A 16,128-nucleotide genomic window follows, 5' to 3' on the forward strand; every position below is an offset into this window, starting at 1 on the left:
CCTGCCTGCTGCTGTGGCGGGCATCGCCCCGCAGGTTGCTGCCGGTGGCGGGCAGAGCCGTTCTCGTCACAGGTGAGTGCGGGGACAGCGGCCTCGAAGCCCCGACGGCCCCGGCGTGGGGGCAGCGGGGAGCGGGTGCCGGTCAGGTCCTGCGAGAGGGGGCCCGTCTGGGTGCCGTCCCGCGGCCAGAGAGGTGGCCTGCTCGTCCCTCCTCCGTGTCCAAGCAGAACCGGCCGGGCCGTACCTGCCGTCGCCCTCGCCCTGAAGCGAGGAGCCGTGAGGGAGTCGCGTCGGCCCCTGCAAAAGCGGCTCCTTGCGCGTCGAGCGCCGGTCGCGGCGCGATGCCGGGAGCTGCTTCCTCTGAAAGCCGGAAGACTGGATGGGACATGTGGTGGGGCTGGCGCAGGGCCGGAGCGCTGGTTTGGGAGCGCCTCAGCTGGCCCAGGGGTTGTCTTCTCCTCCCCTCTGGAGCCATGCTTGTTCTTAGAAAGCTGCTCGTGGCACCTCTAGAAGCTACGACGGGGCCGGCTGCCGGCAGCTGAGCACCGCTGCTCCATCCAGAGCTCTGTCCTGGGGCAAACCAGGCTGTTCCCCCTCTTTGCAGGGGAATCCCCTGCTCAGCTGCTGCCCGCCTCCTCTTGGGGCTGCCTGGCGCAGAGCTCCTCCGTGGGGAAGGTGGCTCCGCAGGGAACATGCTGTGCTCCCAGCCCAGGCTTCACACAGCTCTGGCTTTTGGTGGCTGAATCTCTTTGGGGTATCTTGGTATACAAGTGCTTTCCTCTCTCCTTCCTCCTGGCAGTGGGGCAGGAGGATGATGAAGGTAGCTGGGGTCAGCAGGTGCTTTGCTGTCAGATGACAGCAGCAGACACAGGGTGAGGAGGAGGTGCTGGAGCCAGTGTGGCTGTTGCCGCAGGTGTGCTGGGAGGGTGCTGCTGGCTCCGCATGGATGTGGAGGGGAGGGAAACCCATGGGCACGACCTCGGTGGTGCTGCCAAGGACAGGAGCCCACATACTGGTGGGAATGGCTGGGCTGGGCTTGGAGACCCCCAAGCTGGAGAAGGGGATTTGCGCATTTCCTAGAAAATTGGGTCTTGCGATGGGGGGTCTTTGAGAAGGAGAGGTGAGAGCCGGGTCTCCTGTCCGGCTTGAAGGGCTCTGCGGCGCCGGTGGGAAGCGGAGGGAGGCCTCTCGGAAGGAAGAAGCTTGGAGGAGCAAGGCAGCGGATGAATGAATGATTCAACCGAGTGAAGGTCAAAGCCGTGGCAGGGCAGGGCTGCCTGGGGAGGACATGTCTGACAGCCATGCGCTCGCAGGTGCCCTGTGGCACGCCAGGTCAAGCCAGCCCTGGCTCTGTGGCATTGCCTGTATAATTAGTGAGTCAGTGGCTGGAACAAGGTGTTCTTACTCTGGTGCATTGAGGTGACACCTCTGCAGCTCTGGTGTGTTTGCTCTCGGCTGTAAATACTTTGTGGTTTTACAGGTTCAAGGCGCAGCCTGTGGTGCGGGATCGGTGTTTCCTTACTGCTGCTACAGCAGGTGCCTGCCAAGGGGCAGATGCGAGGGCTGCTCTGCCTGGGATGGCATCCCTCGCTTGAGTATTTGCATGGTAATTGGCCTGATTCTTTTGTGGATTAATTCTGGACACCTCCTGGCAACTGGGTATTGAGTCACTGCTGGTGTCTCCTGTGGGAGCAGCCAGGGAGGATCAGTGCAGGAGCAAGCTCTTGGAGAAAGACAGCCTGACCTTCCTTCTCTTGCCCATGGGAAGCAAAACACAGCAGAGGGAAAAACGTGGAGTTGGGTGCCTGGGGATACTGGGCATCAGTGAAGGTGTGTGAGCCATGCTGGCTGTCATGCTAGACCTTGCAGGTCAACTGAGAAATGCAACAAAGTCTCTTCCTGATGCCTGCCATGGAGCAGCGCAGCTCCCAGCCCAAAAAGCTTTGGGCATTGTTTCCTCTTATATACATTTCTTGCTGCTGGCTTAATCCTGTGGCAGGGAGTTGCACAGGTGATGCTTAACTGGAGCAAGAGAATGTGGCTTGCAGTGCTGTTGTACCTCCTGGTTGAGGGGTCCCAGCTTTTCCAGCTGCCCACTCTCCCAGACCCCCTGGGAACAACCCCAAGTCCAGCTCTGCCTGTGATGCTCCAGCCCCATGTGCTGGTCTGGACATGGCTGGCTGATCAAAACTTAGTTTGCGGGAGGGGTTGAAGGAAAACTCACTGTGCAGCTCAGTGGGAAAGTAGCAGAGCAGATGCGGAGCTGCAGAGCAAAGCTGCTGACCCTGTGCAGGGGCTACAAAGCTGTGGTGTTCCCCATCTCTTGCAGGTTTGCATTTCAGGGGCTGGGATTTGGCTGGAGCAGGGATGGGCAGCTGCCTGCTGCTGGAGGGGAGTGAGAAATGCTGCAGTCTTCCATGGTGCATCCCCTGGGCTAGCAAAGTAGGTGAGCACTTAGTCCCTGCAGTGCTGTTTATCTGTGGCTGTGACTTTGGAGCTCTTGCTCTGCATCCCGATGGTCCGGCTTCTCCAGGAGTGCTGCTCTCATGTATGCAGCCTGGCTTTGGGGCAGGGGGTGAGGAAAGTGTTAATCCTGCCTTCCTAGGGGAGGTCACAGCTGTTTGCAGTGAGGAGGAGAATGCCCTCCTGTGCAGCTGGGCTGGGAGAGGTCAGCCCTGAGAGTTCGGACAGGATGAGGAGGGGAGTGGAGATCAGCTGCTCTGGCCCAGGGCTGGGAGGGAGACAGCAGCAGTTTCCATGCTGCCCTTGATGTGCTGTCCTGAGCCTGCCTGTGAGCCCAAACCTGCCTCCAAGATGAGCCTAAGGTCTGGCCCAGGCTTTGGCCAAGCATGGGAGGCTGCAGGGACCCCAGCGTGCCTGCAGTATGGGCAGGCTGGGTATGAGCAGCTGCTGATCAAGCACCAGAAAGCTGCAAGGCAGCTGATACCAGGTATCCCTCACCACCAGTGTGTGGTCAGGGCACCCCGGGGTGCTGATGCTGGTGGCTGGCACTGCTGGCCAGTGGTGCAAGTGTATGCTGGAGGCTCACCAGGAGCAGTGTTGCTCTGAGCTGTGTGAGCAAAGAGGAAGGGTGTTGCTTGTATCCCCTATCTCTTTCCTATTGAGAATCAATATAAAAAGCAGTCCAGCCTCTGTAGCCTGTGCAAGGGGGATGGTCTGCGAGAGCAGCATTGGAGAGAGGTGATGAACTGTCACTGCTTGGCCTCACCAGATCCAGGCTGACAGCACTTCATGCAAGGCTTGGCTTTGACCTGGGTCAGTTTAGATGTGAGCCTAGATCATCCTTTGGTCCTTGTGGTCTTAGTTGGATGCCTCTGAAATTTGGTGAGTCCACAGAAACCACCCAGCACAACTGGGTTTAGTGTCTGGAGGTGGTAGAGGGATGGCCGTGAGCACCCTGGGGCTCTGCTGTGCAGCTGGAGCAGTTGTGAGCCCCTTGCTGTTGTGTTGCTCTGCTGTGTGTGACTGCTTGGGCTGGTTTTTCAGACTGTAGCTAATTGCTTGATCCTCAGAAAGGACTGAGTGCAAACCAGCCTATAGACCTTGCATACCTGCAGGGTTTTGCTGCAGCACAGGGAAGACACGAGTTGTGTAGCAAGGTATTGATTCTTACACTTCAGCTTGGATGAGAAGTTGAAAACAGTGAATTGTTGCTCTGTGTGTAAAGGTTGCACCTGAATTACACAGCTCTGAAATAACCTAAAGCCATAGGAGTGCTGCCTGGGGGAGGCGATTTAGGTCTCTTGCATCCTTGCTCCTTCTTGGTGTAGCCTACAAAGCCAGCACCTGCAGACCAGTCTGTCCCCCAACAAATCATCTTTGTGAACAAAACCAATTGGCAGGTCAGGCTGCTCCAGACCCAAACCTGCCATGCTCTCCTCTCTTTTCCTTCCTCGCTGCAGGGGAAACTCGGTTTCCCCTGGTGAGGCTCTCTTGTTACAATTGCATGCCCCATTAACAATCTGAAATGGGTCAGAGCTTCAGATCATGCTCAAGGTTAACAGAGGTTTTGCAACTTGATCGTAGTCAAGCGGAGCTTTGACGTTTCCCATGGACTCAACAGATGTTGAAGCATCTGGTGACTGTGGCAGGACAGAGTGATTCAATCCAGATGGGATTCTCACAGTTCTGCCATGAAGGTAAATCACTTTCCTTTGTAAAAGAGCAGCATCGCTCCCATCTGGACTTTGATGTTGTCTCTTAGACCTGTTTTCCAGCTAACCTGGGTGATTGAGAAATGTTGGGGGTCCAGACGCTGGGGCTGTCAAGTAATGCATGCTGGCTTTGGGATGAGCACCTCTGCTCCAGGTGGAGCACCAGCATGGCATGCTCACAGCCTGTATTTGGTGCTGAGCCTGCCAGCAGCCCTGTGATGAGTAAAGCTTCATGCAGAGACACCATAGCTCTCCAGAGGCAACTTCCACTCTGCTTCTGGAGCTGGTAAACCAGCTTAGAGATACATGGGGTCTCACCCAGGTTAAATGCAGGCTGAAAATCAGCTCATTCCCTGGAACTGCTTTGGTTTTTCCAGGATCTATTAAAAATTAACAGCAGAGACAACTGTTCCTCCAAGCTGAGATGGGGGGGACAGGATGAAAACCAAACACCCAAACTCCAACCCTGGTGTACAGCAATCCCCTGCATATTTAAAGAAAAAAAAAGGCAACATTTAACTCTAGTTATGGGTTTTGCTGCTGGTTTCTGAGAGTAGAGCAGAAAACCTGCTTTCTCTGTCTCTTTGCAGGGCTGAAGCTCTCCCCCCACTTTGTCAGCAGCCCTCCATGGTTTTAGGATTCTTCTTGCCCTTGCTAGGTTGCTTCAGAAACAGATACCTACCCCTGCTCACTGCAGACATGTAGATATATACACTCAGCCTTTTCTCAGTTATCTATTAAATAAGCATTTTTGAAGCCCACTAATGACACAGACCTGTTGGGGTGTTTTTTTTAGCACTGTTAACCAAAAATTATGAGCACAGCTAATCAGGAGGAAAAGCACATAGAAGTTGCACACTGTGGGAGAACAGAGTTGGTAGAGAAACCCAAGCTGGCTTGATTAGTGCTCAGGGTTATGTGGGGACATGAGAGCAACAAAGCAGAGACTTCCCTGCAGAAATGAGATTGTCAGATGGGAACGGATACTTTGGAAGAAGTGTAGGCAGTTGCTGCCCTCTAGCCCAATGAGCAGCACATCTTTAATGAGGTCTGGGATTGTGTTACCCACTGTTGAGTCTAGCTCCCCTCAAGCCAGGATCTGGTTACAGAAGAGCCATGCTGCTTTTACTACTGGTAGCACGGGGGTGGTGGGCTTGCCCAGCTGGGGTTTGGCTTGAGCAGGGATTGGGGGGGTGTCTTCAAGGTGCCTCCACCAAGCCTGGGCAAGCATTTGCCTTCTCATGGTCTTCTTTCAGTGCTGGCCCAAAACTCCTGCTGGGGGACCTCTGCTTGCCCAGCTGACCCATGCAGGAGGAAAGGCTGCAGGGCTTTCATGCCTTTTCACCTCCTGATGTTCCTCCTGTAGTCTCAGATCTGAGATACTGCTGCAGAGCCTGCAAGGTGGAAAACACCCAAGACCATTGCCCTCATGCTGTCAGTGTGTTGCTATAGGTATAGTCTAGGACTTCTTTTTTAAACTTTGCCCAGCATTATGCCTGTTACCTCCTTCTCAGGGTGCTATGGTACACCCACTATCTCCAGTCCCTGTTCCTCTGTCCCAGCCTGTGCGTGCTTCCACATGCAATGTATCCCTTCTGCTTCCTTCTGCCCTGGAGAGCTGCCAGCCCCTGAGCTTTTTCAACTTCCCTGTTGGAAGCTGGCTTCCCTGTCGCACGTGGTGCTGTCCTGGGATTTGCTGGCTCTAAGGCTGTAATCTTGAAAAGCAGTTTTCAGCTTTACAGGCTTTGTGGCGGTGCATCCTTTTGCTGGGTGGTTGACCCTGGGGAGCCAGATGGTGGGTGCTCCCCAGGCAGGCTGGGGATGGAGAGGATAGATGGGCTGGTGAGCCAAGGTCCTGGAGGAGGTACCTGCTGTGATGTCTTCTGTGGATGCTTTGAATGTCTGGCCTCTTCTTTCAAGCCTTTCTCTGTTTCTTCTGGTGGTGGTGATCTTCTTGTGCTGGGTCTCTCAGCTTCCACCAGACATACCTGTGAGCAGATTTGTGATCCCTCCCTACCCTGTTTCTCTGCTCTGGTGGCCATGCTCCAGTTTGGCATAAACATCATGCTGTGTGCATCTGCTTCTCATGACCCTGTCCAGTGACCAATGTGACGGATGCTTGCTCCTCTCCAGGGTCCCACTTACCAGGTGGAGACAAGCTCTATAACCTGGGGTGTGCAGCCATCCCTTGGTGACTTCTGTCCTCCCTTCAGCTGGTGTGCTGGCCTCTGCCTGTGCTGTCCCAAGCTGAAGGGCACGTGTGGGTGCTGCCCTGTGCATTGCCATTCAGCCTTGGTCAGCACAACTGTGTCCAAGCACATCAGCCTGGAGGGCCACCTTCATGTATTTTGGGAAGATGCACCAAAATAGTCTTGTGATACTCAAACTCTGACTCTGAAGAGCTGGTGGGAGCTGCAGGTGGAGGGTGAGGAGAGGACAACTTAAATCGGGTACAGAAGGGGCTGGTGGGGCTTGAGGTGGCTGTAGAGGTATGGCTTTTAGCCTGGAGATCTAAACAGCTCGATGTATTGCAAAAGCTGTCTTGGCTGAAGCTCAGCTGGTGGTCACTCAAGTGTTTTGCTCAGTTTCTAAAAAAAAAAAAAAAACAAACAAAAAAAACCAAAAAACAAACCCCAAAACCTGAGCTCCACATGGATCTGGAAGCTGCAAGGGAGCAAATGCAGAGCCCATCGTGATGAGGGGATGGGCAGGGCTTGCACCCATTTTTCTGCTTGCCTGGGCTTGTGGCATGTGGTGGGAGTTTATTCTTGTGACAAGGGGACTGATGAGATGGCACCTTACAAGCAAAGTAGAATTTCATCACCAAAATACACCTGAACTGATATAACTCCACTGAAACTGCTGTAGCTTTATTTTTTTTTTCCATTTTCTTTTCCCTGGCTGTGGCTGGTGGAGCTTTCTGGCTTCCTAGCTTGGCTCCCACCTGGCCTCTCCCTCTCCAAGATCCCAGGCAGATGTGTTACTGGCACTGGCTTGGCATCGGCACTGATACGGTCAAGCTGTCCCTGGGCCATGGGTGTCCTTCCCAGCGACAGCTCTTGCTGATGGATGACTTTTGTGGCTCGACAGGTCCGTGTTCCCAGTTCGCCATGTTCCCTCTGAAGGTGATTATTAACCCAGTTATCACCACAGCTCTTCACAACTTCCTCTTCTTGGGGGGATATCCATCTAGAACATCCCAGGCAGTGCCCTTTCCCAGGTAATGTCCACGCTGCTGCTTCTCCTGCTCATCCCTGCCTGCAGAAGGCTCGAATCCTTGACTACGGGAGTCTGGCTGCTTCTTTTGGGGAGAGGATCTGCCCTCGGTGGAGGCAGCAGCTGCTGGAATATGCTGTCCAGCCCCGGGAAGCGGCAAGTGGCTGCTTCTAGGAAATTCCTGTGCCCTTTTTCTGTGAAACCCCAAAGTGCCGCAGCATTACTGGGAAGAGAGGTACTTCCTCCGCGCTGCCTGTTTGTGAGCCCTGGGTTTGTCCTCACCAGCAGCAGCATCACTGCTGTGCCGGGGCTGGGTTATCACCCGGGCTGTGCTGTGCCTGCTGCTCTGTGTCTGAAGAAGACTCTGGTGCTTTTGCACCTGCTGACTGTGCTGGTGCAAGCCCTTAGACTGAGCTTAGCGGGTCTGGGTGCGAAGCTGCCCTCCTGAGAGAGCTTAAAGCCTGGGCTGGGGCTGAGGCTGACCGCAAGCTCGTGGATGGATCCTGACCTCCTCGAGCATCACGCCAGGCACTGGCCTTGTGCAGCGGAAGGTGGCTGGGCTCATTTCTGTCTTGGATGTACCAGGGCCATTTGCAATATAACAAGCTCCTGGCTTCGTTAGCCCTGCTGGCTGCAAGCAGCATCTGCTGCCTACAGCTTTGGGGGGGGGCAGGGGATAAGGCATCTGGGTGGCTTTTAGTGATGGAGAGGGCTGTGGTTCCTGACACTGATTTATCTTACGGCTGTTCTTGTGCTGTTGGGTCCCCAATACTGATGCACTGGAGCTGGCACCTGCTCCTGAGAAATGGGCTTTAATTCAGGAGCTGTGGGCCCATCTGTGCCAGCCTCGGGGCTCCTTGTCATCTCTGTCTGGCTGCTTTGGGTTGTCTAGGCAGAAAATCAGATTTTTTTTCCCCCCTTCTGTTTTGTTTAAGTGAAAGATATCTTCCCGGGTGGAGGTGATGGCGTGTGAAGCTTCAGAAACACTCGGCTAATCCTTTGTAATTCACACCATCTGGCCCTTGTCCCCAGCGTGGAGAGGGGGTTGGGTCACCTGTGTACCCCCTGTGGTAATGGGCACATTACCCCCAGCTCTGCCTTCTGCTGTGGTTCATGGGCCTCCCAGGGGGGCTCAGGGGCTGCCTGACCCCCCACCTGGACCCATAGAACTTGCTGGAGGGATGCAGATGTGGCACTTTGTCCCAGGCTGCAGGAGCTGTCAGCATCCTGGCCAGTAATCTCCCTCTGGCATGGCTGTGCTGTGCGGAGGGTCCCCGGGAAGTGGTGTGTGCCCCCCTTTGGCTGAGGTCCTGCCCGGGGAAGGAGGCTGAGGCTTTGCTTGGGAGGGGGGCTTGTGAGTTGTCCACTCACCAGGGCTTTGGGGGTGGGATTTGGGTCATCCCTGGAGGCACGCGTCTCCCTGGGTTTAATTTAATTTAATTAGGCTCATGGCTTCCCAAAACCAGGCACTGAGGACCAGCAGCAGCATCACTGGGGCTGCTACCACCCTGGCCCCATCCACCAGCACCCAGGCACGGAGGCTGCTTGTGGGGGGCTCCGTGGGGAGCGGGGATACCCTGCTGCCAGCACAGCATGCTGTCGTGCGAGCCGCCGGCTGGGGTGCGGTTTCCTGTTGACAGCGATGCCACCAGCTGCAGTGGGGCTGGGGGGGCTGCCAGTGCCCCTGCCCGGCCCTGGTCCCCCAGCAGGACCTTGGGTGCAGGCGGGCGGTGGGTGATGGCTGGCTGGGGAGGCTGGAGCTGGCAGGTGGCTGTGGTGGCTCAGCTGCCATGGGCACAGGTGCTCCTGCTGTCCCCTCCCTCCCCAGTGCCCTGCCAAGAATTTGTTCCCTCTCGCCTGGGGCTTACATCACCCCTTTATCGCTCCTTGCTCCAGACGTGGGCGGCATCCGGGAGGTGTTGGCCGCAGGGCCTTGCCCACGCGTGATTTTGCTGGGCGCTTCGTCCTGCCTGGACCTGTTCCGTACAGGGACCCCCCCCCTCCCTGAGTCCCTTTTGGGGTGCCCCATCCCCTCTGATGCCACCTTGCCCCGGGATTCCTCCTCCACAGGGTTCCCATGGTGCTCCCAGGATGGAGCCAGGATGACTGTCCCCAAGCACCTGAGCCAGGATCAGTCCCTGCTGCTCCCATTCGGGTGCCCGGCAGAGCCTCCCTGCCATGCGGCCGGGCTCGATCCCATCCCGCACCCAGAGGAGCTGGGTCTGAGGTGGCAGCGATGAATCCTGCCGGGGCCAGAAGGCAACACCTCCAAGCAAAACATCAGCCGTGTTTAGCTTGGCTTCCCAGGCAGGATTTGAGTTTGAGCCTATGGAAACAAGCAGCTCAGAGTGTTAATCTGCTCGGCCTCTGCGCCCCGGCTCCCCTCCGGCTGAAGGTGTCCTTGAGCCCCACACCATCCCAGGGCTGGGAGGCTGGTGACAGTCCTGTCTTGGCGAAGCATCTTGGACAGGGTGGTGGGACACACAGCCCAAAAGCTCTGTGTGGGAGGTGGGATTGATGTTCTAGGATTTAGGGAGCGGTGGCAGGGCTGTAGGGGGGAAGTGGGGCACTGAGGTGATGGCCCGCAGAGCTGGGGAGGGGGTGATGCTGCTCTAGGTGCCCAACCCAGCTGGCAAGCACCCAGCTGCCTCCTGGCTTGGTGAAAGATGGGGCATCCTCAAGGGATGCCCAGCAGCCGCCCTGCTGCCTGCCCTTGCCACAGGTGCCCCTGGGGCTGCTGGCTGCCCATGCTGCCAGGGCTAACCCCAGGGGAGCCGGTCCATCAGAGGGATGCTCAGTCCTGGGGTAACCCCTCTCTAGCTTCCATGCTGGGGTCCCAGGCTGGGGTGGCCCTGGAGAGAGCAGCTCCTGGGGAGCTGCTGCTGTACCCAGGCACCCACAAGGCTTTTGGCAGCTTTGCAGCTGCATGGAGCTTCTTCAGCCAAGCTGTGCTTCTAGCTGCTGAGGTTTTGCAGGTCTGTGCTTATCCTTTCCTGTTGTGTGTGGCTGAGGGATGAGGATGCATGGCTCATGGCTTGAGGATGAGGATGCATGGCTCATGGCTTGAGGATGAGGATGCACAGCTTGCAGCTCCACAGCTCAGGGATGAGGATTCACAGCTCACAGCTCCGGTGGGGAAGCCGCTCCTGGACCTGTGAGCTGCGTGGGGTGAGCGCTGGGGACCTGTGCCACCAGCCCTCCATCACGTACCGTGCTGGCAGTGGGCGCAAGGGTGAGGGGGGTTGGTTGTGGTTTGGCAGCTCGCGGGCGGTAGCCGTGTTATCACCCATCTCGGCTCTGCTCAGCAAACCGTGGTGTTGATTTTGAGCATGTGGCCATGCGTGGCAGCCTTGGTGCTGGCTGCAGGAGCAGCGCGAATATGAGACAGCAAAAAAGCCAGTGCCATGCCATGCCTGACTCACCCGAAAGCAATGGGCCCACACCAAACTGGGATGGCAGCTTCAGCCAGTGGCACGTGAGCCCAACCTGGCTCCCAGCAGCGAGGAAGCGTGAATGGTGCCTACCCCCACTACGGCTGGGCAGCCGAGGCTCATGCAGGCTGGCCGGGAGCTGCTGGGCTGGCACAGCTCAGCCCTCCAGTGTCTCTGCTTTCACTGGCGAGGGGCATCTCTGGGTGGTGGGCACACGATGCTGCGTGGTCAGTCCTCTTCGCCCTTCCTGAGTGGGTGAGAGGGCACCCCAACGGTGATGCTGGAGGCCAAACCTTTTTGCTTGCTCAAGATAGGTAAAGCCGGGGCTTGTTTGCCAAAATCCCAGTGGAGGCTGGTGTGCCCTGCTCCTGGGGGAGTCACTGCAGTGGCTGGAGCTTCTGCAAAGTCCTGGGGGAATTGCTGCCAATCCAGTGCTCCAGCAGAAGGCCAGCAAGCCCCTGGAGCCGGTGTTTGCCCCTGCTTGCCGAGCCTGCAGAGTGCTGCTAGATTTTGCAACCCGGGTTCAGGCTTCGCTCCTGCTGCAGCAAAAGCCTCTGGCTGCTGGCCCGGGGCCCATGGGGGGGGATGCGATGGGGGGCTTCAACCCGCCTGCTCTCCTCTGCTGCGCTCCTTATGCTGGGCTTCTGCGCTCGGTCTGACCACGGTCCCTCCCGCCGGCACGGATGCAAAACCGGTTGGCAAGCTGGGAGCAGGGGAGCTGGCGCCGACATCTCCTCGTGATGCAGCATCCTTGGAGGGCGGCGTGCCCAGCGCCAGCCTCGCCGGGGCCATGCAGACTGGCTGGCTCCAGCGCTCCCGGCGGAGCTGAGCCAGCGGCAGCGGCTCTCATGCCAGCCCCGGCGAGGCCGGCGACTTGAGTGCTGGTAGCCACAGGGAACGAGCATGGTCCTCAGCGAGCTGCTGTGTTTTGGGACCATGTGTTATAGTCCCAGAGGATTTAATTGTCCCTCCCTGCACTCTTGGCCATGCCTGAGTGCGGCGGCTGGGAAGCCGAGCAGTGCTGGAGACCTTAAATGACACCAGAGCATCCTCACCCTCCTGGCCCCGGGCCTCCTGCCAGCCTCCCAGGAGGGGTGGTGTTTTTTTTTTTTTTTTTTTTTGTGTGTGTGTGTGTGTGTGTGAATAAATTAAAACTTCCGAAACAAACCCTCCGACTGCCCCACTCCTCTAAGGCAAAACAAACCCTGCCTGGCTCGGACAGCACGCGGCTGTGTTTGCTCCCTCCTTGCCAGGCTTGCCTGTAACAAGCCGGCAAACCTGTCTCTCGGGTTTTTGGGATGTTTCCCAGTGTTTTGAGGCTCAGGAGGTGATGGGGAGCTTGGTGTTTGGACTGGAAGCTTTTCTTGCCAGCTGGGGCAGGAGCAGTGCAGGTAACCGTGTCCCGGCGGCGGTGGTAGGCAGGGTGCTGGCTGCAGCATCGTGAGGCCGTGGCTGCGAGCACTTTTATTTTTGAACCTTATCTTTATTGCAGTTTTCTCCTGCCTTGTTGGGAAAAGTGAAATGCACCTTATCTGGCCGGCTGCTGGCAGCACGACCTGTTCCCTGGGAGGGGAGAGGCGGATGTGCAGCTGGCAGCCCGCAGCAGCTTCGGCATCCCCTGCGGCGCTGGGGGCGATGCTGAGCTGGCCCAGCATGCACCCATGATGGGTGCTGGGTGTTGCATGGGAAAGCAGGGTGGGGGGTCCCCCTGCAGCCCCTTCCTGCCAGCTGAGCACCTCTGGGGTGTGTTATTGCCCTGGCCTCTGGCCAGGGGCTTTATTATGGGTTTCTGCTGCAGCAATAAAGCCGAGCTGGGGACCAGCCCGTGGATGCCAAGCCGAGGATGGCTTAGCTAGCACCCCGGGAGCTGGAGCCAGCAGTGCCCCGACCCCAGCCTGGGGGTGTGGGAGCAGGGAGCTGAAGGGGGGCAGCCAGTCCCCATGCCCACCCTGGGGCTGGCAGGAGAGGGGCTGCTGTCTCGTGGGGGCCCATGGAGTGGGTGGCAGTGCCTGGGGCTGCCGTTGTGTCAATCCTGGGGTGGCTCCAGGTGCCGGATAGGGCCCTTTCTCAGGCATGTCCTAAGGAGCACCCAAGGGTGCCGGGCAGGAGGGTGCAGGGCCCATGGGGCTGCCCCTGCAGCGCTCCCTTGTTAATGGTTAATGTGACTGGGCAGCAGCAGTGGTGCAGGCTCCTCCGAGCTATCAGCACTGCCATCACCCCAGGAACAGGCTGTACCTTGCTGCCGCTGTTTGTTTGCGTCCCAGCCGCTGTGCCCCGGCCACTGGTCCTGCAGCTGCCCTGTGACACCCAGCTCCCGCCCAGGCTGTCCCCCAGCCGCCCCGACAGTGGCTTTGTGGGTGATGGTGTCACCTGCAGTGCCCCTGCTCAAGCTGAAATGGAGGAGATGAGGCTGGACCCAGGCATGGCAGCACCCAGTGCTCTCCAGCATGGGACATCCCAGTCAGCTGCTCCCTTGAAGGATGAGGGGTGGCAGGAACAGACCAGGATCTCTCTTTTTTTCCTCCCCCTTTTTAATCCCCTCGGCACCCCAGCCAGGTGAGGAGTTGCTGTGCCTCTTGGCCACCATTTCTGGGAGGCAAAAAGCAGTCAGGGAGAGGCAGCGTCTCCCATGGAGCCTTGTGCCAGCTCTGCATGGTGCCCGATGGAGCTTTTGGAGGCTGTTTATTTTGGGGGTTGATGGCTTCCACCCCGCATTGCTCTGGGCTGTCCCGGTGCTTCAGCATGCCCGCAGTTTTACCTGCACCTCACATCAGAGAGACGCTCAGGGTGCGATGGGGTTGCAGATAAGGGAGTGTTTTCTTCCTCCTGTGTGTGTGATGATAGAAAACAGCAGCTCCGCGACCTGCGAATGCCCCAGAGCAAGGTCATGTCCCTGGGAGCAGGGTGATGAGCCAGGGTGGTCCCGAGGAGGGGGACTGATGCTGGGGGGAGGGGAAGGTTTGGTCCCTGAAGTTGGTCCCTGGGGGATGCAGAGGCAGAGCTAAGGAGTCCCTGGGGGCTGGGGACAGCTGGCCGGTGGCTGTCACCACCCACTGCAGGGCTCCTCTTGGCTCTTGCAGGCTGTGACTCAGGCTTCGGGCAGGCGACAGCACGGCACTTGGACGCCATGGGCTTTCGGGTGTTTGCCAGCGTGCTGGACCCGCAGGGTCCCGGCGCCCAGGAGCTGCGCAGGAGCTGCTCGCCGAGTCTGACACTGCTGCAGATGGACCTGACCAAGCCGGAGGACATCCAGCGCGTCCTGCAGCACGTCCAGGCCCACACCAACAGCACAGGTAGGAGCCCTTGGTACACCCCTTCCCCGGGGACCCCATGCAGCTTCCCAGGACCTCAGCCTGCAGCCAGTGTGGCAGTGCCAGGCCTCTCCGTGCTCCCCCCTGTGGGCTGCATCCCTGCAGGCACCTGTGTCGACAGCCTCTGCTAATGGGGCTTGTCCTAGGGCACCCAACAATTCCCCTGCAGGACCCCCATGAGCTGGGGAGTAGCTGGGATCCCCAGGGTGGGGGTGGGGGGGGTCACCCATTCGGGTTGCCTCTTTGAGCATCCCATCCCTGCAGGGCTCTGGGGACTGGTGAACAACGCTGGCTTCAATGACACCATTGCCGATGCCGAGCTCTCGCCGCTGGGCAAGTTTCGCACCTGCATGGAGGTGAACTTCTTCGGTTCGCTGGAGCTCACCAAGGGGCTGCTGCCCCTGCTCCGCTCCACCAGCGGCCGCATTGTCACCGTGAGCAGCCCCGCAGGTGAGCAGCCTGCCTTCGGCATGGCCCGCCAGACCCCTGGCACCCCCAGCCTGGGTGCGGGTCGGGCATCCCCATGGTGCAGCACGGCTCCCACCCGCCCCGGGCACCTCCACCTCCCCAGCCAGCCTGCATCAGGCTGGCACCAGCAACCCGGTGGCATCGCTGAGCCCCAGAGCGGGCACCCAGAAATGGGGAGCCATGGGGCTCTTTGTGCATCCTGGAGACAGGCAGCCCGGTGGCAGGCAGCGTGGGCAAGCCCAGCCCAGCTGCCACATGCCTACATTGGAGATGACAACCCCAAGCTTTGGCTGGCCAGGGAGGGAAAACCAGCATCCTCTTCCCCCCCATTAAAACACACTAATTTCAAGCAAATTCCAGTTGCTTTCTCAGCAAAACAAAACCTAAGCCCTTGTGCAGGGGCCAGGAGCGTGTCCCTACGCAAGCCCTCCTGGTCCTGCCTGCCCCCAACCACATAGACAGCTGCCTGAGAGCTCGCTCATTCATCCTTTTGCTCCTGCAAGGTGACCTACCCTTCCCCTGCCTGGCAGCCTACGGGGCCTCGAAGGCAGCCCTCAGCCTGCTCATGGACACCTTCCGCAGCGAGCTCCAGCCCTGGGGGGTCAAAGTCAGCCTTGTCCTGCCTGGCTACTACAAAACAGGTAAGAGGGTCAGTGCCCACTTGCTACCTGCGCCCACAGGCAAAGGGCAGGTAACTCGGGGAGGCAGAAGATGGACCAGTAGCAGGAGCAGCTGGTGGTGCAGGATGCAACTTCTGAGCATCGCCAGCCACCTCCCTAGGGACGGTGGCCCTCCTGTGGCCTTTGGGCTCCAGCTGGTGTGAGGTAGGGTCAGGATCAAGCCCTGCCAGCAGTTCAGCTACCAGAGCTGGCTGAACCAGCTCAGACGTGTTTATGGTAGCACTATCCCCCTTGCAGGCAGGGTTCAAGACTGCTGTCCCAGTCCCACAACACCAAGAGCCACCACGGTGCTACCACCGTGCCTCCCTCATGGCATATCTTTGCCAGGATTTCAGCAGGACTTTCCCAGGAGGCTGGGAGCGGACTGAGGACTGCTGGCACCCATGCCAAGGGGGCTGGAGGAGGGGGGACTGTACAGCTCATGGGGGCCCACGTCCTTGCAGGGACGACGTGCGACCCTGCCTTCTGGAACCTGCAGAAGCAGCGGCTGGTGGCCAGCCTGCCCCGAGAGCTGCTGCAGGCCTATGGCGAGGACTACGTGGAGGAGATCAACCGCCAGTTCATCCAGTTCATGAAGGTGGCGGTGGAGGACCTCAGCGCAGTGGTGAACAGCATCACGGACGGGCTCCTGGCTGCCAACCCAGCTGTGCGCTACTACCCAGGGCAGGGCCTTGGGCTCATGTATTTCATACACCGCTACCTGCCATATTTTGTCCGAGACTTGTTCTTGAAAGGATTCTTCATCAACCCCAAGCTGCCCCGAGCGCTGCGGCAAGAGCACCACAACGATGTGAAGAAGGCCTGACCTTGGCCCGCATGCGGTCGCGGGGCAGGAGCGAGCCTTCTC

General features: G+C 58.5%; 1 protein-coding gene across 1 annotated transcript in view; it reads left to right on the forward strand.

The window, feature by feature from the left end:
• The window catches only part of HSD11B2 (hydroxysteroid (11-beta) dehydrogenase 2), a 20,287-nt gene extending 4,201 nt beyond the window's left edge, over positions 1-16,086 (forward strand). The window contains exons 2-5 of the mRNA XM_010585199.1: positions 13,882-14,115; positions 14,398-14,583; positions 15,105-15,242; positions 15,725-16,086. Of these exons, the coding sequence (XP_010583501.1) occupies positions 13,882-14,115; positions 14,398-14,583; positions 15,105-15,242; positions 15,725-16,086 (920 nt within the window). The remainder of the gene's footprint in view (positions 1-13,881; positions 14,116-14,397; positions 14,584-15,104; positions 15,243-15,724) is intronic.
• The last annotated feature ends 42 nt before the right edge of the window (positions 16,087-16,128 follow it).

The sequence above is a fragment of the Haliaeetus leucocephalus genome, unplaced genomic scaffold, assembly GCF_000737465.1.
Source record: "Haliaeetus leucocephalus isolate CR32 unplaced genomic scaffold, Haliaeetus_leucocephalus-4.0 Scaffold92, whole genome shotgun sequence".
Lineage (NCBI taxonomy): Eukaryota > Metazoa > Chordata > Aves > Accipitriformes > Accipitridae > Haliaeetus > Haliaeetus leucocephalus.